The sequence below is a fragment of the Lissotriton helveticus genome, chromosome 5_1 (genome assembly GCF_964261635.1).
Source record: "Lissotriton helveticus chromosome 5_1, aLisHel1.1, whole genome shotgun sequence".
Taxonomy (NCBI): domain Eukaryota; kingdom Metazoa; phylum Chordata; class Amphibia; order Caudata; family Salamandridae; genus Lissotriton; species Lissotriton helveticus.
This window is the reverse complement of record NC_136065.1, coordinates 708,013,667-708,038,382: the sequence shown is the minus strand read 5'-3', so window position 1 is coordinate 708,038,382 and position 24,716 is coordinate 708,013,667. Positions and strand designations below refer to the sequence as shown.

Here is a 24,716-nt window from a genome sequence, read left to right as displayed (position 1 = left end):
AATCTGTAATAGTGCGGAAAGTAGTTCACCACAACTTTGCAGCCCACAGATACATCAAGGGACCTCCTCCTCACTGAAGGATGTACCTTTAACTCTATCGTGTGAAGCAAACTCGGGGGATTTCTACCTTTAGACACCCCTGTGAATGAAAAGGCCAGCCTGATAATTAAAGCTAGAAGACGGTATAGGAAAAAGTTACAAACAAACAGGAGGCTAATTTCACGACCTATCTGTAAACATAAATCCTCATCAAAAGATGTTTGGTCTAGTTTTAGACTGGCCAAACAGACAAACATGATTACTACTCGTCAGACCTTATTACCAACTAGTATGACGGTAACTCAACGGCTAGATAATACATCAGACAGAGTTGATCGGTCTTGTCAAACTGATTCATTAGTCCTAGGCGACACCATATGTTTGGACCACATAGAACATCTTTTAAGGTCCCTTTTGTTGCCAATACGAGAAAGATTTATCAAGCTAGAAGAAATGATTGAGAAAACCGATTTCATATAAAATAAAAATACAGCATTACTGCGGGAAACACTTGAATTTATATCTACAAAAGAGGGGCCAGTCAAATGTCCATCTGAATTGTCTAACAAAAAGGTTGTACGATCTAAAAATCCTCCTGTTACTGGTAATATCAAACAGCCACTACCTCTCTTACTGACAGGTTCTGTCTTAAATGGCTCCAACAAAAACTCTATTGCCTATAACAATAATAGTGTTCCTGTAGTAATCCTAGATACTAACGCAACTCCTAAGTCCCCGTTGGCTGACAATGATGAGAGTGAATGGGCAGCTGAGGGTTCATGCTTAGATAAACAAACTGATCAGCATGGTTCATCAAGGCCCGTACTGGCGCAAAATGCGCCAATAAATAACCCCACTATAAACTCAACTCGAAAACCCCCTAAAAAACCAATTCATACCAACCTTTCCCCAGAGTCTCATCCATATACAATAGTGATGATAGGTGTTCCTAAGCTGGGGGAGGGAAAGACAGAAACATATGGGGAGTTAAAAAACAAGGTGTCTCACTGGTTAACCACTCATAGCCCACTCCACCCACATCTTGACGGACGTATAGCTCATGTTAGGAGGGTAGATTGGGTGGGACTCAGATTTAAATCTACAGAAGGCGAATGCATTATTGTAACTTTTAATGACACCAGGGTGGCAAGGTACATCACTAGGTGGAGGGACAGTTCTACCAATAGCTTGATCCGCACAAAGGACCTTAGTTATTTCTACCCCTCAAATGGTCCTGGGCCAAATATTAGGCATCCTCATCTTCAGGGGGAACAGAGAGGGTCTTATACCCACACTAACCAATATCAAAACTGGCATAATGTAGGCAATAACAGCCATTACAATATGGGTGACCAATTATATCCAGATCAGGCTATATCTTGGAATTATAAAACTACAGATTATTCTACAATGTACCCAGAGAATAGAGAAGGTTTACATCAGGTACCTCAACAGGTATATCCCTGCTTCCCTAATATGAACAATCAGTACAATGTTCCAATTTCAAACAGATTTCATGCCTTCTATGACCAGTGTGACTTGAAGGGGGTTGACTGACTACCTGATTCACAAATTTCCTGTGTATTTAAAGACATTGTAAACTGTGAGCTGATTCTCGACAAAAGTAATGGTATTAAGGGTTTAAACGATTCTGATATTATCAACAGCTTATCAACAACCGAGCAAATGGGTTTAGATACAAGATCCCCAGTTGAGAGCACACCTCTACAAAATACATCAGAGCTGCTTATAGACTATGAAGTAGTTCTTAGTCACGAACCATCTAAAGCAGAACAACATCACAACGTATTTGTAGGACAGGTAGCCACTAGAACAGAGCCTATTTTCCTAAAAGATGCTAATTCCGTAAATGTAAAAGTAAACATAGACTCAAATGCTACAAGCTAGTTTCCTGGAATACGGCAGGCTTGGCCGATAAAATCTGTGATCCTACCTGGCTGTCTTTTGTTAAACAACACGTAGTGATATGCTTGCAAGAGACCTGGCTGGTAGATAAAAAATGTGCTCACATTGAGGGATACCAAAGTTTTTTCAATCCAGCGGAACCCTCAAGTAGTGGGAGAGCAAAGGGGGGTTTGGCAATCTATAGAAGTCTGGCTCTTACACATCATAAAACCATTCGTTACACAGGAAATAGGAACCTCCAAGTACTTGAGTTAAAAAGAGGTAAATGTACCCTGACTTTGATCAATTTTTACAATGCCTCTAACCAGCTTGGAGAATGTAACCTACAACACCTGAGTGACTTTCTGAGTGAAAATAAGGGGAATTTGTCGAGTAAATTGCTGATTGCAGGAGATTTTAATACACATCCCTGTGGGAGTCCTGGAGAGACGCCTATGGGACACTTAGGGTGTAACAGCATAAAAGGCTTCCACTTTGATCATTCGCGGCGTGGAACACAGCTTAACAACATGATGGATAAATATAACCTAGTTGCTGCTATGTCTGAGACAGCGGAGCATACACTCTTTCGAGTCCCTACCTATAAAGGCAACTTAAATGGTTCATACATAGACCATATTCTGTTATCCACGGATCTTGTGAATTTTGCTTCAGACTTTCGCATTCAATGGAACACCCACAGTGATCATAACCCGATTTCCATCAATGTTGGTGGAGGCATTCTTGAATTGCGAAAGTACAGTGAAAGCCGTGGAACCATAAAGTCTACAAATGGAAAACGCCGCTTAAAATGGACTATGGTGGACTGTGATAATTTGTATGCATCGATAAATAACCTTTGTAGCTCTGATCTGTCAATTTGTGTTTCACCCACATCAACCCCTGGTCAAACTTTGTCTGCCTTTGAGGGGGTTGTTGCAATAGTAGGGTCTCTGTTAACAGTGCCAGCAAGAGGGTGTATTGGAAACAATCCAAAATGGTTTGATCACTCTTGCTCTAAGGCCAACAGAGACCTTAAGACAGCCTTAAAAGCTAGACCTAGAGACCCGGCCTGTATCAAAGCCATGCGTACACAATATAAAAAATGCCTTGCAACACGGAAAAAAGAGGTTAAGGCAAGTACATGGGAGTCTCTCCTAGACCCGAACATTTTGAGTAATTGTGCCAGGTTCTGGGAAATCATCAACAAACCTTTGTTTGATGACCCGAGTAATCTGGCCCTAGGCACAAATATTCCTAAGGAAGACTGGGTTACCCATTTCAGTACCATTTTTAAAAGTAATAATAAGCCCCAGGCAGAATATTCTTTTATTACTCCTATGGAGAACTTTTTGCATTTTACAGCTAATGAGATTGAAATAGGTATTCAAGGCCTAACTTGTAACAAGGCCCCTGGGCCTGATGGCCTGCCCCCGGATCTCTTTAAATCCCTGCCATCACTTTGGGCCCCAGTCCTTGCGGCTGTAATTAATGCGGCGGCATCATCTGGTTGCCCATCGTCATGGGGGATTTCAACCATAGTACCTGTATTTAAAAAAGGAGACCGCAGTAGCCCAGTTTGCTACAGACCAATATCGTTAATTAATTCCGTAGCAAAAGTGGTAGGTGGTGTAATTTTAAATAGATTAAAAATGTGGGCTGATGAAAACCATATAATTTCCCCAATCCAATATGGCTTCAGGCCTGGTCATTCAACGATTACCCAGTGCTTGATCCTTTATATGATTATTGGGAAATATACCATGGCCAGAGAAGGTACAATCCACATGGCATTCATGGACCTATCGTCGGCTTGCGACTATGTAGACCGAGGTAGATTATGGGATGTCATGGCAAAAATGGGCATAGAGCAGAATCTGATTAATTTCCTAGCCGACATGCATTCTGACACACGAGCAAATGTCAGATATACACAAGATTTAAAAGTAACAAGGGAATTTGGAATACATCGGGCGTTAGACAAGGGTGTATTTTAGCCCCATTCCTTTTTAACCTGTACATTAATGACTTAGAACAATATCTCTTAGACACAGGAGTCGATTATCCGTATGTAGGCCGGAAAGGATTGCCGGTACTGCTTTATGCGGACGATGCAGTCCTGATTTCCAGGACCGCAGCCGGCCTACAAACCCTGTTAAAAGCTTTTCATGACTTCATGTCCTCACGGGACTTGAGTATTAAGAACTCAAAGTCCTATGTCATGAAGGTAGGCTTGGGGTACAAAAAACCAAATACCTTTAATGTTAATGGGGAAAAAAATCCTGTGACTAAGACATTTTCCTATCTAGGCGTCCTCTTGGACCATCAGTTAAATTGGGGACCCGCTATAAAGAGGAAAATGGGTGAGGTAACAAGGGCTAAATCTGCAATATTTGATTTTGCTAGAAAAATAGGAAACACCCCAGTGGCGGCACTGCTCCAACTGTATAAAACGAAAAGTACATCTATTGCATGTTACGGCAGTGAGCTATGGGGGTTTATGCCATCCAGAGGCTTGGAAGTCACTGAAAATAACTTCCTAAAACGAGTCCTGAGGGTACCAAGGGGTACTGGTAATTTCTCTGTTCATGAAGAACTGGGTATGCCATACCTAAGCGACAGTTTAGCCGTAAATCCTATACTTTGTTGGCTAAACTGCTGGGTAAATACTGAAATACCCGTTACCCAACAAATTCTAAAGGAAGCTATAACATGGGAAAATGGATCTAAAGTCCCCTGGCTCAAATATATTAGAAAATGTTTAACCGAACTAGGGCGCCCTGATCTCTTTGTAACCCCAGAACTTACTAGAAAATCTGATGTTACCTCTGTAAAGAAGTCATTTATTTCTTTTAGGTACTTAGCCCGGGAGGAGGCCGAATTAAAGAAAGACAGTGTACGGAAACATGTACTTGTAAAAACCTCTGTGCACATGGAACCGTACATGTCATTGCCCCTGTCAGGCTATGACCGTTTTTTGCTCACGAGGTTTCGCCTAGACTTATTTCATCTTCTACTGGCAGTACCGAGGGGGGCCCATCGAGGCCAAGAGTTGCCACCTTGCGGCTGCGACGATAAGTCTCCGCAAGATTTGGCACACTTTTTATTCATCTGCCCTTTCTACCTGGTACCTCGGAAATTATATCTAAAATCAATACTCAAACAGCTGAACTTTGCACAAATTCGACCAGCACTTTATTATCTCCAACTATTAAGTAGTGACTGCATTTTGTTTGTATGTAGCTTTTTAAAACTTGCGGTCAAATTTAGGAAAAGCATGGAGGGATAGTTATGTTCCTGTCGTGAGTTCTTCTTTTTAACTATTTAAAATCTTTCTAAAATATTTTCTCTTTTACTGTGTATTCTGCCTGTAAAACTTTTTATTGTCATGTGATTTTTTGTAATATATGAATTATATGTATTAATTGTAATTTTATTGCAATGTGCTTTTATGGATGTTACTATGAACATTCAAATAAAGTTCTTTTGACTTTGACTTTGTTAATGTCTTTTTAGCCATATTATACAGCAGTGCTAACTTCAGTACAGCACAACTGAAAATAAAAACAAAAAGCGCTATAATGCAGACAACGCTGGCTGTGTCTTACAGCTTTTTTACATTACTGTCAGCCATTTGCAACATAGCTAAAAAAACATTAGCAAAGCCAATAAATCTCACATAGGCAAGACCAATTGACTTTGCCAATGTTTGTTTGTTGATATACCTTACCTAGTGGCTCCACTGAGTATATTCGATGCACATGCCTGTCTTCTGATTTAATTCCTACTCTTTAGTTTGTTTTTCTTCAGTTTATTTTTTACGTCACGTCTCAGTGTCAATTCCAGCTAAAAGTATTACAACACAGCACTCCCAAATACTTACATTGTTTACCTATTGGATTCTATTTTCTCCCATTTGCCTGAAGAACATTGGCCATTTTCTCTTTCCAAAAGCATTGATTTTCTTTTGGGATTGCATAATAAATTGCACCTTTTTTTATTTGTGTTTTACTTGTACCCTTTCCTTATTACCTTTCTTTGCACCTCTTGGCAAAATACCTTTCATTCCCGATTGAATGTAGTTTAATATTTCTATAGAAAGAAATTTCTTATGACCCGTTATATGAGCTTCTGCAGGGTATGGTTTCTTCTTCATATTATGATATATTTGGCTATAACTTCATCCGCCTGTTAGTAACATGCCTTCTTTGATGAACTCCTCTTCCTCATAGCCTTGACATGGTTTAGTTCATTACTCATACCAGCCGTAGAATCTTCTTTATAATTATGTTTTATACATTTATTAATTAGTTTATTAATGGCTTGCTTACCCTAAAAATGTCTTAATCAAGAGACATTGTCCAATTTGTTACACTTCATTGTGTTGATGGCAGATGCCTTTATTCCCTACAGCTCATCTGGCAAAAATCCCAGGGGTAGTGACCTAGGACCCCATAGGTGGGGTTGGTGTGTGCTTCACCAGTCTTCATGTCACTGATGCCCTGCCTCAGTGCACAAAGCTATGAGGATCTGGAGGCAGGGAGGGGACTGGAGTGCAGACACCTGTGAGCCTGCTGCGGCAATAAACACCCCTCAACCCCATTTCAAACATTCACTCTACCCCTACAATACAGGTGTAATGTTTGATTTCTACTGGTAAGTGGTCTGCTACTTCTGATAAATTCTGCTGAGCACATAAGTGATCATAGCTATGAAGGGTTCATGTGGTGGGGGGGCAGAAGTTCAGGCAGTCCGTCACTTTAGAGGCTGCTCCGATTTTTACATGCCCCTGTGTGTCAAACTACCCACTGAACATATCTCATTCCTACAAGAACAAATCTCAGTGGTCCTCTGCTTTAGATGTTTTCTGAGCGCATGAGTGGTCAATGCTGTAAGGAAGACGAGGGAGGGAGAAGGGAGCAGGGGGCATGCAGTCAATGACGTTTAAGGGTGCTATGGCGTTCATAATACCGCCCCCATGTCAAACAGCAACTCAACTACTGTTCAGTTCTACAATAAACAAATAGCAATAAATCAGGAGCAGTGACAGCACCGACATGTAATAGCCCCTTTTTAGGTTTCGTAACCTGGCGAGGGGCGAAGCCCCTCCCAGATCGAAATCTGTTGTTTTTAATAGTGAGGTTAGGACAGCCTCTGTTTCCAATTGGCTAGCTCCATAAATGGAGGCTAGCCATTGGGAGGCAGAGGCTGTCAATCGCGTTTTCTCTCGAAAACGCGATTCGGGGGCGTTTCTGGTGCTTTTTTTAAGCCCCGCCCCTTTGTCCCGGGCCGCGCTGCCATTGGCTGCCGGCCCGGGACACCCCCGTGACGTCATTCCCGGGCCGCGCTGTGATAGGCTGCCGGCCCGGGACACCCCCGTGACGTCAGCCAATCACAGCGCGGCCCGGGACCTGACTTGTTTTGATGTGTATGCAAATCAACGAAGCCATTATTACCACCATTTATAAATTTTTCAAAGTTTAAAGCAGACATCCATTAATGAACTCAATCCGGCCAGCCCTCTTTCGAAGACAGAATGAGCCCCGCGTGGTTTCTGCTGCTGCAGTGGGTGAGTGCCGACGTCGACTGTTGGGGGAACAGAAAGTGCTGGCCGCGGTTGTAGGTCGGGCTCAGTAAGATGTAGCACCCTGGCATGTGCTGACGAGCACTGACGAGCAGTCGAAAATTATTCGTTTATATCTCACAGGCAGTGCGTTGTAGGGAAATGTTGGATGTGTGCCGAAGTGCTGCATTGCTGTCTTCTGACTAAAAAAAACGATTGCAATACAACAATGTCTCTCCTTGCGCTGGGAATGCCAGCTCAGATGTGCTAGGTCTGTTGAATGTTGTTTATCGGCATATCCAGCTTTACAACATAATCTGGGCTGGGATTGGGGGGTGGGGTATCAGCAAATAATGTTAGTTCTGTCCTCGTGCCCCCGGATCGGAGGGTGACCTCTGCCACGGCCGGCACTTAGAGGTAATGCCGCAATTCGCAGCTCATGACCATAAAAGCGCACTTCCACCCTAGTCTGTTGCACATTAATATGACACTGATTCATGGCCAGAAAGCATCGGACACAAAAATAAACACTTTTCCCCCTTCATTATGATGGCGGGGGAGAATGAATTATGGCTCGTGAAAAACGAGGCTGAGAAGCGCTCGGCGCCTTTGAGTTACGGCCTGTAATAGCCGAGCAGCTTCCCTGCGTTTCCTTGCGCTCTTTATTTCATTTTACAAATACAGCACAGTGATTGCCAGGAAGAACTTTAGTTGCAGTACTTCTCACTTTTTCATCTCACCCCCACCCGAGTGGGTGAATGAAGATGCTACCGATCCAAGGTAAAAACTGCGGTGGCTCTCGGGTGGGGTGGGGGGGGGGGGGTTCGTTGAGATGGGGGTCGCCATAACTGGTGGTCTCATTACTCATGGCTCAATTCACACAAAATTACAGAGGGGAAAAAAATACTTTTCGTCCTGTGGGTTCACACCTCTCTGGCTTGTTCCAGCGAGCCTGTATACGTCTCAGATTCACATGTGGAACAAGTTCTGCATAACAAATATAAAATACAAAACTTACACGTGCATATTATTTCTGTTTCTTAATGAAGAAAATATTTCTCTTAGAAATCCCCTTACCGACCACCTCCATCAATTTTCGGGGTAGTGGCACCTCACTATTTCCACTCTAAATTACATTTTACTGACAGGATTACATTCGGGAGAGATTTCTAGGTTGGATTTACCTGTTACCTCTATCTCAGTGGCACTCTCTTGGTCTCTCTTCTTTTTCTGTACCTCTGTTGCTGCACTTTCTTTGTCTCTCTCAGTTCTTCCCACTCTCTTTCACCTCACGGATGTATGGTGCTCTATCTCAGTGGTGCTTTCTTTTTCTCCTCCATTCTACTTTCTCTGTGTGTCTTTCTTTATCCCCCTTGCTTCTTCTTTACCTCTTGACTAAAGGCGAAACCGTTGCATTGTAAATGCTTGTTTTTTTATTGTTTCACAGATGGAAAGAATGGCATCCTGGCTTTCCCCTCAGCATCGATGCCCATTGTCACAGTGATTTGCCACGCGACATACAGTTCGACAGTGAAAAAGGAGTTGACTTCATTCTGAACTACTCAAAAGCGTAAGGATTGAGTTTTGAGATAAACATACAGCTACTACTTTATATTTTCTTACCACTTTTAAGAAGGTTTAGACCAGGGCTTTTTATTGTCATATAACTGTTTTGAGATAGGGTGAAGGTTTTCAAAATCTTGCAGCAGGGGTAACCTCAGAGATAGTGAATGGATGTATGTATAAGGGCATATTTCTTTATTAAATACTAGCTTACCCGTCGCTCGTTGCTGCGATCTCAGAAGAAAGGAAATTTAAGGAAACTTGTTATGATAACATTCAATTTACATTGTGTCATTTTTATTGAAACATTCATTTTAATATGGAAAACATTTTAAAGTGTTGTTTTAATTCTGTTTATTTATTTGCGTGCTTGTGGATACACAGTATTTTTTGTTTTTCCGTCTGGTGCGTACACAAATAAATCAGAAGGTTTTCCGATGCGTGAGCTGGCCACATACAGTTGTCTATGTGAGAAGCACGGATTCTCCAAATCTAGTCCACACACTTGCAGCGATTGTCCTTGTGCTTTTTTGATGGTCATTGCAAAAGCGAGTCGCACCGTAAACTGTAAACGTTCAGTATTGGAAAGATTATGAGGGCCCTGGGGGGCCGGGGGCCGATATTTAGCATTTTTTTTTTTTTGCCAGAAACCTTTGCAGGAGTGTACTCAACAACTTTTAACGATTTGTTTATTTATTTATTTTGCCAGAAACCTTCGCGGAAGTGTACTCAACAACTTCCCAAAGTTTCATGGCGATCGGATGAATGGTGTAGTAATGCATAAAGGACAAACAGACATACTTTCATTTTTATATATATAGATAGATTAATTCATCAAGGAGCAGGGTTGGACTACCATGGAAAGGCTGACGGAAACTGCACAATTTAGGGGCTGTTGAAAAAACACAGAATACATTTATGAGATCAATTCTTGTATTACCATAGAGTGTGCTTTTAACCCCTATTCGTTTGGATATTGGGCTAACAAATTAGTGCATGTGGCAGCATTCAGACTTTAGCTTTGTGGATTGGTGTGTGGGTTAATAACTCCCCACTGTCTATAGGACAATCTTTTTTCTCAAGTTATTGCTCTTGACAACAAAGGTAGTATACCCTGGCTTCAATATATTAAGACATGGGTGCACAAACTTGGCTTGAGTGAACTGTGGTCTAATCCAGACAACATTGTAAAAGACACCTTGATTTGCATTAAAAAGAAATATTGGTATCATGTTCATGGTCTCTAGTTGAATCATAGTACTGTAGGGAAGTTAACAGGAAGGTTTTTGGATTACAAAGGTTACATGCACTGCGGGGAATCCTTGAATCATATTGACCCCACACCCCAGCAGCATATTTATACTTATAATTTAGATTAGGTGTTTTGCCACTAAATGATTTTTGCATCAAATGGAAGGGTTGTGTAGTAAACATATGCTCCGCCCAACATGGCCATCTGCGGTCATTTGTCTTTTCTAGATAAAGGAGGAGGATGTGTAGTAAACTAGTTCTCCTTCCAACATGGCCACCTGCCGTCATCACACTTTCCTTTATGCTCCTACCTACTAGCCTCCCAGAATTCCTGTCTACATTCTATGTTGTACTGGGAGGTTCCACACTTGACAGTTGAAGGTCTGGTCAGCTGGCGAGTTGTGTTGCTCTGCTGTAACTCATTAAACCTAACTTATAACTACAAAGAAGTGTCCTGCTGTCTACATCTACTTATTTACAACATTTTGGCAACGAGGATGGACTATGGTCGTCCAAGAGTGGACAAGGATTGGACAAGGTCATCCAAGAGAGCACAGAGCCCATGACTGGTATGGCGACCAGAAGTGGGTCATAAGATCCAGAACAGGGTCTAACGTTCCACATCTGGAAGCTGGTCAGGGAGCTCCTAACCTTGTCTGTAAACTAGAAGGGTACAAATGTTCCCAGAACCAAGAAGAAGTTACTGCAACAGGGTCTCTGTGCCCCCGTACTGAGATAAAGAGTCCAGTATCAGAAATTGTAAGAAAATCGAGGAAAATATTTTCTTGAACTTAGAGTCCACAAACAAAATCTAATTCTGGGGCTCTCAACCAGAGCAAAGGATCCAATACCTAAGAAAGAGTTCAAGAATGTGTTAGAGGGATCCAGAACCAGACCGGGACTTATAGTTCAAATTCTATCTTCAGTTGAATTTTTATCTTCAACTTCGAGCGTAAAAACAGGTTGAAGAAAGTGAATTGTCTCTTTATGTTTTTTTGCTGGTCAAGGACAGATTGGAGAAAGTGAACAGTTTTTTTCCTGTTTTATCAGTTCAAGGGGAATAGGTGGTGGTGATACCTATTAGTTGTTTTTGTGTGATGTGCCTCGCTTCACATTTCACTCTCAACACTCTTTGCCCCTTAACGCTTGTTTGCCTTCTCTATCTTTATTTTTCTCTGTATTATAAAGGAGGAGGATGGTGTGTAATACATTTCTAGATAAAGGAGGAGGATGTGTAGTGAACATATGCTCCTCCCAACATGGCCACCTGCTGTCATCACACTTTCCTCTATGCTCCTACCTACTAGCCTCCCAGAATGCCTGTCCACATTCTATGTTGTACTGGGAGGTTCCACACTTGACAGTTGAAGGTCTGGTCAGCTGGCGAGTTGTGTTGCTCTGCTGTAACTCATGAAACCTAATTTATAACTGCAAAGAAGTGTCCTGCTGTCTACATCTACTTATTTACAACAGGTTGTAATATTCTACCAGACTGTCCATCTTGCGTGGCCTTTCCTGAAACAGAGGAGCATTTCTTATACCTCTGTCCCACCTACCTTAATATCAGGATAACTTGGCTAATTCCAATTTGTCGTATTTTATCAACAAGACAAATGAGGGCTATAATTTGGATTCGTCGAATTATACCACTGAATGGCTCATTTTTGCCCTGTTAAAATATTTGCTACACGCATGGCAGCAGAGGCATAAGAACATATAATCCTTTAGTAGAGAAGTATCTGATATCCCTTGTATGATTTTCATACCGTTTTCACTTCAAAATTCTTATTATGTCTGAGTAGTAGTGTTTTAGTCTATTTTAGTGTATGTGATTTTAACTTAATGGTCAAACAATGTGGTGCTCACTACTGCGAGATTGGGTGTAATTCTAGGAATACAATGCACAATAAACACTTTAATACTGATCGATTACGATATACAGTATTGTGACATAATCTTTAGATTAGTTTATATGCAGTCTTATTGAATATAATGCATTTAATTGACAGTTTTTTAGATTTTAGCATCCGTCCAGGTATTCTCAAATGTTTTTGAACTGTAAATCTTATATGTGCTTTTATGCTTTTCGTTTTAAAACTGAATAAAGTCTACTACTACTACTAGTAGTTAACTTATATGCAAGACCTGTTACCACACTGTTGTCTACACACTGAACAGAATCTAATATGTATGCAAGTAAACCTAAAGATCATTTTGCAAACCAACAACATACAAACATATTATGTCTCCTCAGCTCTGTCTGTTGTTACACATATTTGGCCTATTGTAATGTGGTGGATGTCAGACAACTTTTTTATGACACTTTTTCTTGTTTTATATGTGGTACAGTATAAACCTGCAGCCCAAAATTGCATCCCGGAGTACACTTGAGCCAAGTGCCCCACCTTTGCCAAGTATCGGGGCACCCTTATGTGCCTCACCGTCTTGAGTCCCTCCCTCATGGGTTCCCCTGCCCTTGACCCCACAGGGGTTCCAACGTTTGTATGTCCATGTCCAAAGTCCAGGGTCTCCCTTCACACAGCTCAAGATAGATCCCCCTGTATCGTGCCCATTCTCTCCAAATGTTCCTGTGTTTCTGGGGACAGCCTTAGACCATGTAAATGGGCTGTTCTAAGCTGAGAGAGCGTTCCAGCCCAGACCTCCACTTCCTCAGCGAGGTTGCTGCAGAATCGGTCCATGCCTTGGATTGTCCCATTTAGCAACAAGCAAACCTAGTGACAAAGAAGCCCACTGGTATCCATTCCCATCAATGACATCAGAAGTATGGAGAAAAGCAAGCCATTTATAGGAGGTTCCATCTCAAGACCCCCTCCAGGGTTATCAGCACCCCTTCCTATAAGGGTACCAGAACTATGGAGCCCCATACAGTGTGAAAAAAGTGGCCTACAGGAGCTGAGAATCATAGACAGGTTTGTGAGTGTATTGATCCCATTTTCCACAGCCTCACCCTCAGGAGATCAGCAACGTGTAACTATTTTAATTAAATGGCGTGGATTTAATAAACTGTAGCAGCTTCCGTTATATATGCTAGGGCTTCCCTCCAATTATCTTCATCAAGCGTGCCCAGGTCTAATACCCATGCCTCGGAAATTGGACAAAGGAATCTGGAGTATTGACCAGAAGGGATTTGTATATGGGAACTTTGATGTTGCTTGAGAAAAGTCAAAAAGATTTTGGATTCTACCGGGCTGTGTACGTGGAATGTCTTCTACGTTGGAAATGTAGGGGCAAATGTCTGTCTGATCTGTAGGTGGTGGTAGTGATAGCGTAGTGAAGATCGCATTTTTCCTGCAGATCAAGAAATAACTTTAATGTGGCATGGTGGACCAAATAGCCCAATTTGGATATACCAATGAGGTCCCAGCGCTTAAAGCCCAACAGCGTTGCTTCTTCTTAGCCAAGTGCCCGACCATAACGGATTCTCTCGGGCCAGGTGGTGGGACCAACCAAGGGACTTGAGTGTTTCACCCAAAACTCTAAACATCACTTGTGTTGCTGGTGGGAGGGATTGTGGGAAAGGCGCGTCCATAAAAGAGGTGTGGTAATTGCATTCTATTCAGTACCCACCCTTCAGAAGTGTAGGACGGGTCGGAAAATCCACCAATCATTTAAAATCGCAAACTGTGAGGCCCTACAATTAGACTCAATGCCTGGAGTTGCTATGCCACCTTCAAAGGTTGATTTAGAACATTTGGAAATGCAATTTCACAGGAAGCCACACAGCAGTGCGTTGCAGCAGGTAAAAAAGGCCTTTAATATGGTATAGGGTAGTTTTATAGTTGGTAAAGCAAGCGCAGGAGCATCACTATCTTAAACATGGCTGAACTACCTATGTAGGACAACAGGAGTGAGGCCCAGTGTCAGAAGGTTTTTGTCATTCTGTCTAATTGTAGTTGTAGGTTCTGGTCTGAAGCCCTGTGAAGATTTGTGGTCATGTATACTCCTAATTAACGAAACTTGTCCAAGGTGATACACAAACCGGTCGCCCAAAGTGCACCGGGAGAGTGAATATGTACCAGAAACTTTGACTCTTTGCTTCATTCACCTGAAGACTAGAAAAGACCCCAAAAATCTGCACGGTCTGTAAACGGGTTGCCAAGGAAGGTATGATTGTCTGCAGTGTTTGAGAAACCCGGTCTTCCATTCCCAGTGTCCATTCAAACCCTCAGACCTGTGCATGCACCTTCAGCCAGTCTGTGAGCGGTTCTATGGTGAATACAAAGAGCAAGGGGTGGCAAGGTGCACCTGTTACACATCCCCTCTTCATTCGGAAAGGGCTCAGAGATTGCCCCTCCTATGCGAACCATCGCAGACAACCACATGAAGAGCAGTTTCATATATTTAAGGAAACGGGGACTGAAGTTCATTTTGGCAGGTAGAGAAAATAGGTTGTCCCATTCCACTGAGTTGAAGGCCTTAAGGAAATCGACCAGAAGCTGTGCCTGGTCTTTAGGTAGCCTGTACGCTAGGGCCAACGCGTTGTGGACTGTCCTGATATTGTGCCTTGTGGCTCCGTGAGGCATGAAACCTGACGGATTGGGGTGGATGAGGGATACCACCATCTTCAGCAGTCAAAGTGCTACTGCTTTGGCCCAGATCTTCAACTCTGTGGTTAGGAGGGAGATGATAGGAAAGATCTGCAACCGAATGCTGGTGGGTTCGACTAAAGTATAACCACAATATCTGCCAATGGTTGATCTGGCGGAGGTTTGCCGCCCCTACCTGAAAGCCTCCTGGAAGGGAATGAGGAACCAGGGCCCAAGGAGTGACAATGAAGCCCTAAAGAATGTCATGGATAATGCATTCTGACCCAGGATTTTACTGGATTGAAGCTGGTTCCATGCCTTGCCCAATTTCCATACTGAGATTCCCGATTTTAGGAAAATCCTCTCTGAAGCATCTAGTTTGCGAGTAGGGGGAATCTGTTATAAAGGAGATCAGATCCTTCGGTTGAGAATCACACAGTTTTACTTATAATTGAGTATAGTAAGGCAAATCTGTGGGCTATGGATAGCTCGCCACAGACACACTTACCAGGAATGTCCAAGATCTGGGTAAAGGGCTTTCCCAAGAGATGGGACACACTAAGCCATTGTAGTGTTTTTCTTGCTTTGTCCCCTTCATTGGTATGCTGCTCTGGATGTGAGGCAAGCATTGCACACTTTGTTCAACATTTCTGCTGAAGGAGCGTTCAAGTATGGAGCAAATACCCAAGGATTGAGCTTTCCTGTGAGGCCAAGTAGTATGATTCCATGTTCCTGATGTGAGTCTCTTGGTCCATAAGATCCTGCTGGGACTTATGATTTTGACCCTTACAGTAATTATTAATTCCCTTATGACTGTGGCCTTAAGAGCCTCCCTCAGTGTCCCCAGAGACTCAACCAAGTCCTCCTTCCTCTTCAAGTAAGTCTCTATGGCAGCAACCCTTTCTGTTTCCACGCAGTCCCATCTGTAATGTCATTTCAACCAGCAAATGATCAAATAAACCACGAGACAGAATCCACACCCTTCCCACTATTGGGTGCAGTGGCTAAGGGAGCAAGAAATAGCTGAAGCATGAAAATGAGTTGTGTGCATCGGAGGAGGACAGCTTTGGGTGACAAAGCTGTTAGGCATCTACAAGGTACATGGACCTTAATAACCCTTCTAAATGTGCCAGACTAGTCCATTTCCCACAGGGCAATGTGAAGCGGTCCATAGATGTATGCTCCACGCCATTAAGGTTGCCCTCCCACAACCCAGGGTCCAACCATGAGTTGCATCAGTACTTCCCCCAAATGTCAAGGGAAATCTGAGGACAGTAGAGGAGATGCGTACACACTAATCAATGAGAGGGGTTAACCCTGAAGGGTGCCGACCACAGCTACATGCTGGGTTGTTCTGTCATACCAAGACCGGAACACTTTGACGACCACCTGTCTTTGATAAGGATGGTTACCCTCCTCGAACCCCTGGTAAACCTAGCATGGAAAATCTATGCGAAGTACACGTGCAAAAAAGGAGCATTTGTTTACTAGCAGATGGGTTTCTTGAAGAAAGAGCATATCCAGTTCCGAGATCACCTGCCTTTTCCCCTTTTAGAGTAGACCATTGATCTTCCAAGTGATAAAATGCAGTTGACCCTCTGTCATAAAGATTCTAGGCAACTTTTTTAAATTAAATCCAGCCAAATGAGCAGTGCTTCTAAAAATAAATATCTTCTATGGCATCCTGACCTTTGTTATCCAAACAAGCGCCAATGCCCCCAGCTGCCTTAATTTTGAAAGGCTCAAATCTCACTTTGAGTGCTCAAATGATAACTACATCCAGACACGCTTTTTTTCACCTCAAGCATCCCTGACATGTCTTTCGATTTCTGTTGTTTTCACATTGCGTTCCCGCAGTCACTTCTTTTGTGTCAACCTTGCTTGGGGTCTGGTAGTCATATCTATGCCATCAACAGGCTGCAGGGGTTACAGAGTGCAGCAGCAAGATTGTTACTGAAAAGCTTTGAAGACCAGATGGTATTTCCCCAAACTGGATCTTCTTCATTGGTTCCCAATTAAAAACATTCACTTTAAATCTTTATCTTTTGTCCTGAGGGCCTGTGCAGTCATAGCTAATCTTTTTCTGGAGCAGATTGGCGAAACACAGACCCTTTTAATCTTGTCTTCTATCAAACTAGCAATTCATTTCTACATTTGGGGCTTCAGAATCCAAACTGCTCTACTCTGTATAACCTTCCTCAGATCTGCAGTATTTCTGATAATTTCCTCTTTTTATTGCCGTTAATACATAGCTGCTCACGCAACAGTATGTCTTTCACATGTTTTGACTCTCCCAAACGTAGTGCTAAGATACCCCCTACTGATGTATGCTGTAGTCTAAAAATCCTCAATAATAGTACATATCATAACATAGGCCCTGATTGGGATGCCGGTCTTACGAGCTTCTAACTGTTATTTTATTGGAATGGAAACCGACTGACTAGTAGTCAGTGGTTCCATCCAGTGAAGTAGGATGCGACTGCCCATGAGGTGATCAGAAACATCCATTTTTCCATGTTTGCCGGAAAAGGGCTACAGCACAACTCGCATTGGAAAAATTGATGTTTGCAAACATCTATGCACTGTGTGCCAGGCACCATGTGGTGCTTGGCACGCATGATATAGATCTTTTTGGGGGGCACTACAGGTGCCCCCAGGCCTCATAGCAGAGGCCGCAGAGGGGCTTGGCCCTACTAGGGGCCCCCAAAGTCCCTTTCCGAAAGCCTTCCCATGGCTTTCGGACCGCCATTGAAAGGCTGCTTGAAAGACATATCGTAATCCCAGGCACCGCCCCATTGTAGGGGATTACTTTCCGACCGATGGACGGATGGGCTCCTTGACCCCATTGGAATCTTTGGTCGGTGCCTCTGCCTGCTGCCTCAGACCGCCGCTCATCTTAATGCGGTAATCGGATCACAGCACTAGATGTCTGGCAGACCGCAACCGACAAACCGTTGGTTGCAGTCCGACCGTCATCACAATGAGGGACATAGTGTTTGTAGTATGTGCTGCTGTAGATCACAGGATCTTCATACTCCTACCATCTAATGATGTGTGTGGATGTTGCAAGTTGTTTTTCTTCAAAGACGTTTTCAGTCTCAATATAACGTGTTGACTCCTCTCTAAGACCTGCAATGCACTAGGACAAAGACTCCACTTCAGATTATATTTTTCCGCCATCAGGTTTGAACTTGCTTTTGAAGCTATGGGACCATTCAGCTAAAAATTACAATTTTTTGGGACTCTAATGACCAGATTTGTCTTTTTTGCAGCGTGGGATGAACCACGTCTCCTAACAAGGACTCAAGTTTGACCAAGACTGGAGGTTTTTCCAGATCCTATGAAAGTGACTGTTGGGTAGGTGGGTTATGGGGAATACGCCTGTCTAGTTATGCCCTGGATGTTACCGAAAGCTGCTGTGGTAGGACCATCACCCAGTTTTCAACTTGTGCTTGCTCAGGGACCAAGAAGTAGTGAGCTGCTTGGCCCGACAGGCATTAAAAAAGAAAACAACCATTAGATACTGTAGAAAGCATTGATGGACTCACTACAAGATGGAGCTTGAGGACCCAGCAAAGTCAATGCTGGTCTTCGAACCCAAGGAAATTTATGGAGGGAGAAAAACAATCCTGCATCCAAGCAGGCCAACTGCAACTAAGCCCTGAAACCCTCTCTTTGAGACCCTTGACCAAGTGGATTAACTGTCCCAGCCAGGCATATCCTTCAGATGGGGACTGCACAGGCAATAATAAACCTTACATGCCATCCAAGGATCGACTGTCAGCAGTGTTACCTCAACATGATTCTCAAGTCCAGGGCGTAATCTAGCAGGACGAGTACGTACCGACACCCGCTATGGGAGGGTAACATGGGTCCTATGATGTCCATTCCTACCCTTGAGAAAGGTACGTCAATTACGGGCAGTGGTCTTAATGGTACACGGGGTGGAAGGGAGTGACTAGTTTTTTGACACACTGCGCACTCTTTACAATACTTCCTAACTTGGTGATAAATCCCTGGCCAATAAAACCTCTCTAGTATAGCCTTCTCTTTTTTCTCCCCACCAAAATGTCCCCCCTTATAAGTGGCTATGGGCCAGGTATAGGACTTTTTCCAGAAAGGGTACTGGGACTAGAAGTTGAGAGGGAAGTGTCCTCCCCCCTTTGCGGTATAACAACCCTTTTTTTGTGAAGAATTGGGGACCTACTTGGAGGGGGTCTTCCTGTTCCTCGGCTTGTTTCCATGCTTCTTGTAGGGTACTGTCCTCCCTTTGAGCTGCGCGGAAATTTCTATTGTGTTCCCATAGAGAGGGTTCGGGGTTTGTAGGTAGGACAGGTTTCCCTTTCTTTTTCTCTCTTCTTTTCTGTTGTCTACTTTTTCTGTCTTTTCCTGGTTCCCAGTCAGGATGGGGCTCTGAGAAAAAAGGGGCTTCTTCTCTCCACTCTTTTTCTTCTGCTTCTTGTTCTATCAACAAGTTGTCAAAATGGGGATAGTCGGTTCCGAGTATCATAGGTTCAGGCAGTCGTGGAAGGAGACCGACTCTCATTCGTATGGGGCTCTGGGTTGGCTGATGTTGTATAGAGACGTCTGTCATAGGATACGTCTTACTGTCCCCATGTATGCATTGTATATTCACCATTCCTGTCGGAAGGGGTGGCCCTCCCGGGACAATTTGGGGTCTCACAAGGGTTTGTTTACTTCCTGTGTCTATTAAGGCTTCTCTGGGTTCTCCATTTATTGCTGTTTTTCTGTGGAATGATCTAGGTTCGGTATCCTGACCACCATATAGGACCCGTGTATAGCCGACCTCCATTGGTTCTTCTCTCTGTGGGCATACCCTGGCTATATGTCCAAAGGCACCACATTGGTAACACTGTGGTCCCACTGGAGCAGTAGGTCTAGGAGTGATTGGGGAAGGAGTAGGAATCAGGGTTATAGTCTCTGTTTTCTTTGGGAACAGGGAAGGTTGTGGTGGTCGGACAGGGTTGTGACTCGGGTGTTTCCATGACCCAATTTTGGATGGGTGGATGTAATGATGTAAGGAACTGTTCTAGGTAGATCTTTTCAAGGATGGCCTCTTTGGAAGTAGTCAAGGGCTTTAACCATCGGTCAGCAGCATCTCGAATGCGATAGCAGAGGGCCCTGGGGTTTTCTTGAGGGCCTTCTTTGATCTGCCTAAGTCGTATTCGGTAAGTCTCTTTGTCTATTCCCATTCTCTCAAGGACACACCGCTTTATATCAGGGTATGGGGTGGTTCCGAGGGGATTCGCGGCTTGATAGGCTGCTTGTAAGTACCCACACAAAAGAGGTCCCAGATACTGACCCCACCTATCCTTGGGCCATTGAGCAGCCTGGGCCATCCTTTCGAAGTTAGCCAGAAAAAAATCAGGATCCTCTCCTTGTACATATTTTTGTACCACTACTGAGGGGGGGGCGGTGTAACCCCGAGGCTGTCCTAATGTCTCTGCCAATTTTCCTATGGCAGCTTACTGAGTTTGTCGTTGACCAGTAATAGTCTTATGTAGGGCTTCCCTGTCGGATCCTGCTGTTTCCAAAAATCGGGTCATCATTTTTTCTAGGCAGTCTTGCCCCTCCGTCATTTTTTTTACTACGGCCTCCATTTCCTCCGATCCCACTTCTGACACCAAATGTCGGTGGGATGGTCGGAAGCAGAAGCGAGGAGGCCGTATGGGTTGAATAGTGAGAGGTTTATTTAGGTTAAAGGTTGCTTATTGCGGGTCAAGTCATAGTCCTGAGTGTCCAGAACAGAAGTAAAAAGGGGTGGGGTCCAAAAGTCCGGAACAGAAAACAATAAGGTTGATTCCTGGAGTGTAGGGAGTTCCTATATATCTGGATGGCACCTTGGGTTGGCTCTTCAACTTCGCTCTTGAGAAACCTATTACGGGTCTCTGTTGGTTCGGAGTCCCGGAGTGGCTCAAAATAAAGAGAGAGCAGACATTAGGATTTGTTCTAGGTGAAATGGGGTTACCGTCACCAGAACCACGTGAGACTGCCTTTTTTGATTTTATTTTGTTAGGCGCCTTGATGCCTAAGGGCTTAGTTGCGCGTTATAAATTTCATTTCATTTCTAGAAAATAAACTATGATTCACCTAATAAAGGCGAGGTGTGAGGGTGTTCGGGAGCTTTAAGGCGGGAGGGTGCTTAGCAGGGTACGATAAGGGCTTCAGAAAGCTTGCTCTTCCTATTCGCCCCCCCTCCAGGCAATGAGGCAGACACGAGTGTTCCGGAATTATGCAATCAGTTTCCGACCTCCCCAACTCGCTGCTTACCGCCCACCGCCCGTAGTACAACACACTCCCACCCCTTTCCTAAACCCCGTTCCCCGACACGTACCACTGGTGGCCACAACTCTCCTGAGTTGTTTCGGCTCGTGCGTCCTCCGGGACCCACCAGTCCTCCGTCCACATCTCCGATTCGTCTTCTTCAAGCTCTTCCGCTCCTTTGTCGTTGTTTGTCCTTGGAGGGTCTTCCACTTCGGTGCTCACCGGGCCGGCATTGCTGCTCGTGGTCTCCTCGGCGTCCTCGAGGTTTTGGCAATCCTCTTTGTAATTCGGCTCCGCTGACACAGCTGCTGTTCCGGCTGTTCCGCTTTTCTGCGCGTCCTGACCTCTTGTCCTGCCTTCCGATTGGCTGCTGTTGGTGTTGGTTCCGCCTTCGTAAGGACGGACTACATCCGGGTCCTTTCTGGCATTCTGTGGGAGGAGGGAAGAGTCTGTTAGCTGTGTGAGTCCCGTCGTGAGGTCTTCGTCCCCGCAACGGTAAGGAACCCAGGTCGCAGTCATCTCATGTGTCTGGAGCTTAAGTTCGGGCCCTTCCTCACAGGGCAGAACATTTTTAGGCCCTCAGCAGACCCACCACAGGTGGCCATTGTCACAGAATTTCATTTGTATGGTGAGGAATGCACTTAGACGACCGGACAGTTCAAGGAGTCTGGACTTAGCATCAGGAGAGAATGCATAACAATTTATTGGGGTTGACAGCAATCCAGTTGGCACTGAAAGTGTTTTACAAGCTCCTTTGCTGCAAAACAGTTCTGCTGAAAACAGACAACATGTCTGCGATGTATTATTTTCAGAAACCAAGTGGCACTCACTCACCTTTGCTGCCATTGTTAGCACAATCCACATGGCACTGGCTGAATAGCCACCAAATCCTGCTGCTAGCATACCATCTCCCTCATGTGGACAGTGACTTTGCGGACCTACGATTCAGGACACATCAACAAGTATACGAGTAGGAGATGAATATCAGAGTACTTTAAAGGTACTACAAACAATGGGAATGCTTATTGTTAATCTGTTTGACACCACAGAATATGCGAAATGCGAGAGCTTTGCCTCCAGATACCTACACTTACAATCCATGGATAACGTATTATGGATGGATTGGCATGGGAAATGTGCTCATACTTTTCCTCCACTATCCCTGATCCCATATGTAGTGAGGAAGTTGAGACAAACATCAATGAGACTCCTCCTCATCACTCCGACTTGAGCAAAGCAGCCATGGTAATCAATGCTGCTGGATATTTGTGTCGGATAACTACCCTCAACAAAGAGGGCGAGGAGCATTTCCTCCCAACATGACATTCATTCAACAGATAAGGCGTTCCACAAATAAACCCACATCTAACAGGAGAACAGGCTAACATATGTCCTCTAATGATTCTCCTGGTGACAGGGTATCCCCATTAAGGGCATCCCAAGAATAGGATGCACCTTGGTGGCATACTTCATCATGAGGTTCAGCTCTCCGCTAGGCGGGTGCTGCAATGCCTACCGGGCCATGCCACCCTCAAAAAGAGAAGAGGGTGCTTTAAGTGAGTGATCTTTTCACTGTCTTATATTGTGATCAGTGCAATAAAGATGTGGGGGAGCAAGTTACAATTGACCTAAGAACCCTTTGTGAACATTCTTTATTTACAGGGATCCCTGCCAAGGTTAAAAATGAGGATCAATGGGAGGACCAAGTCTGACCTTCCTGGTAAATTTACATTCAATTGTGATGGTCACCCCTCATTATTAGATTATATTATGGTGGAAACAAGAACCTGGGAGAAAGTCCAAGATTTCTATGTACAACAGAGGCAGGACAGCGATCATAACGATCTGATTGTAACATTGAAGCTGGGGAATCTGGGCGTATCTGCCATCTCCTCAAACCCGGCGACTAGCACCGGTGATCTAGTAACCACTAATAACTGAAGGAAAGTTAGATGGAATCGTGTCCAGCAGTCTCCCCCCAAACTGGCAAAAGTGTACCAGCTTGCAATACCTATAATAGACCGAATGAGAGAGTTGGGACAGGTGGAGACATTCGTACAGGACAGTGACAAAGCTAAAATAATCCATGAGGAGCTAGTAGTAAAGCTGGCAGATGTATTCTACCCAGAAACATCTAGGAGGGAAATAGATCAACCTAAATGCTACTGGTATATTAGCAAATGCCACAAAGCAAAACAAGAGCTTGTAAATGTGGTGAAAGCCAAAGATAGGCCAAATATTAAGTTAGCCAGAATAAAGCATAGGAAGATCTTGCACCAGGAAAAGAAAGATTGGGAAACAGAAAGGTGGGAGGCCTTGGGGACTGCCCTAAAGGTTAATGATTTCAAATTGTTCTGGAGGCTAGTTAGCTCTGGCGAGGAGGGGGACGTGCAGCTATAGAGCCTAACATAGCGCCCGAAGTATGGGAGTTACACTTTGGGTCCCTGTATAATTGTGAGGCGGAAGGTCCCCCAAGCCCAGAAATCTCGAGTAACATCTTGGAGCACTGTCAGGAGGGAGGTGGGGATATTTCTCTGATGGAGGTTCGAAATGCTTTAACTAGCTTACTCCCCAATAAAGCCCCAGGTCTTGACAAACTCCCGGGGGATCTTTTCCGGGAAGAGCTCATTGTTTGGGTCCCATATCTCTGTACTTTATTTAACGCAATTTTTAGGGGTATGAATCCCCCAGATACTTGGAATGGTGCGGACATATGTCCGCACCCATACTTTAAAAGGGTTGAACTCTTCTACCCACCAACTATAGACCCATCAGTCTAATCGACAACACCCAAAAGCTGATGGGCAGGGTCTTATTGATCCGCAGGTGTATGGAGGAGCAGGGAATCTTGAGCCCCTACCAGGCCGGCTTCAGGTCAAGTATGTCCACCGTGGACCAGATATTCCTTCTACAGCTACTTTTCTGGAAAACGGTGAAGATGGAGGGTGGCAGCCTCTATCTCATATTTGTTGATCTGAAGTCCGCCTTCGATCTTGTGCCTAGAAAGAAGTTGTGGGAGGTGCTTGGTGAGCTTGGGATTCCACCATACCTTCGTAATGTGCTGGTGAGGCTACACACAGATAATTATGCACAAGTAAGATGCGGTAAACATGGGGAACTGTCCTTGCGCTTCCCTGTCAGAAAGGGGGTTAGACAAGAATGCGTTTTAGCCCCTACATTATTATGTCTCTACATCAACGGGCTTATTGCTTTTTTAAACAATATAATAGATACTGATGCACCAAAACTGGCCACTGGGAAAATACCCGCATTGATGTTCGCGGACGATACTTTGTTATTTTCCAAGTCACCCCTAGGCATTCAACGCATCCTGGATGGATTTGCACAGTTCTGTAATATGAGCGGTTTGGAGATAAATGTATCTAAGACCAAATTTTTGGTCTTCAACCCTCCAAAGAGCATGCGCCCAAACCCCTCTCTCAATGGCATCCTCCTTGACAAAGTAAGGACATTTGATTATCTGGGCATAACATTGTCAGAGCAATTCGGGTGGGGCCCCCAGATGACCAAAGCACAGCTTAGGCTCACCCAGACAGCAGGGG

At 44.1% G+C, this 24,716-nt stretch overlaps 1 protein-coding gene across 1 annotated transcript in view; it reads left to right on the top strand.

Annotated features, from left to right (window-relative positions):
* ALOX5 (arachidonate 5-lipoxygenase) overlaps positions 1-24,716 on the top strand; it is an 835,151-nt gene that overhangs the window by 345,424 nt on the left and 465,011 nt on the right. The window contains exon 4 of the mRNA XM_078643116.1: positions 8,955-9,077. Coding sequence (XP_078499242.1) covers positions 8,955-9,077 — 123 coding nt within the window. The remainder of the gene's footprint in view (positions 1-8,954; positions 9,078-24,716) is intronic.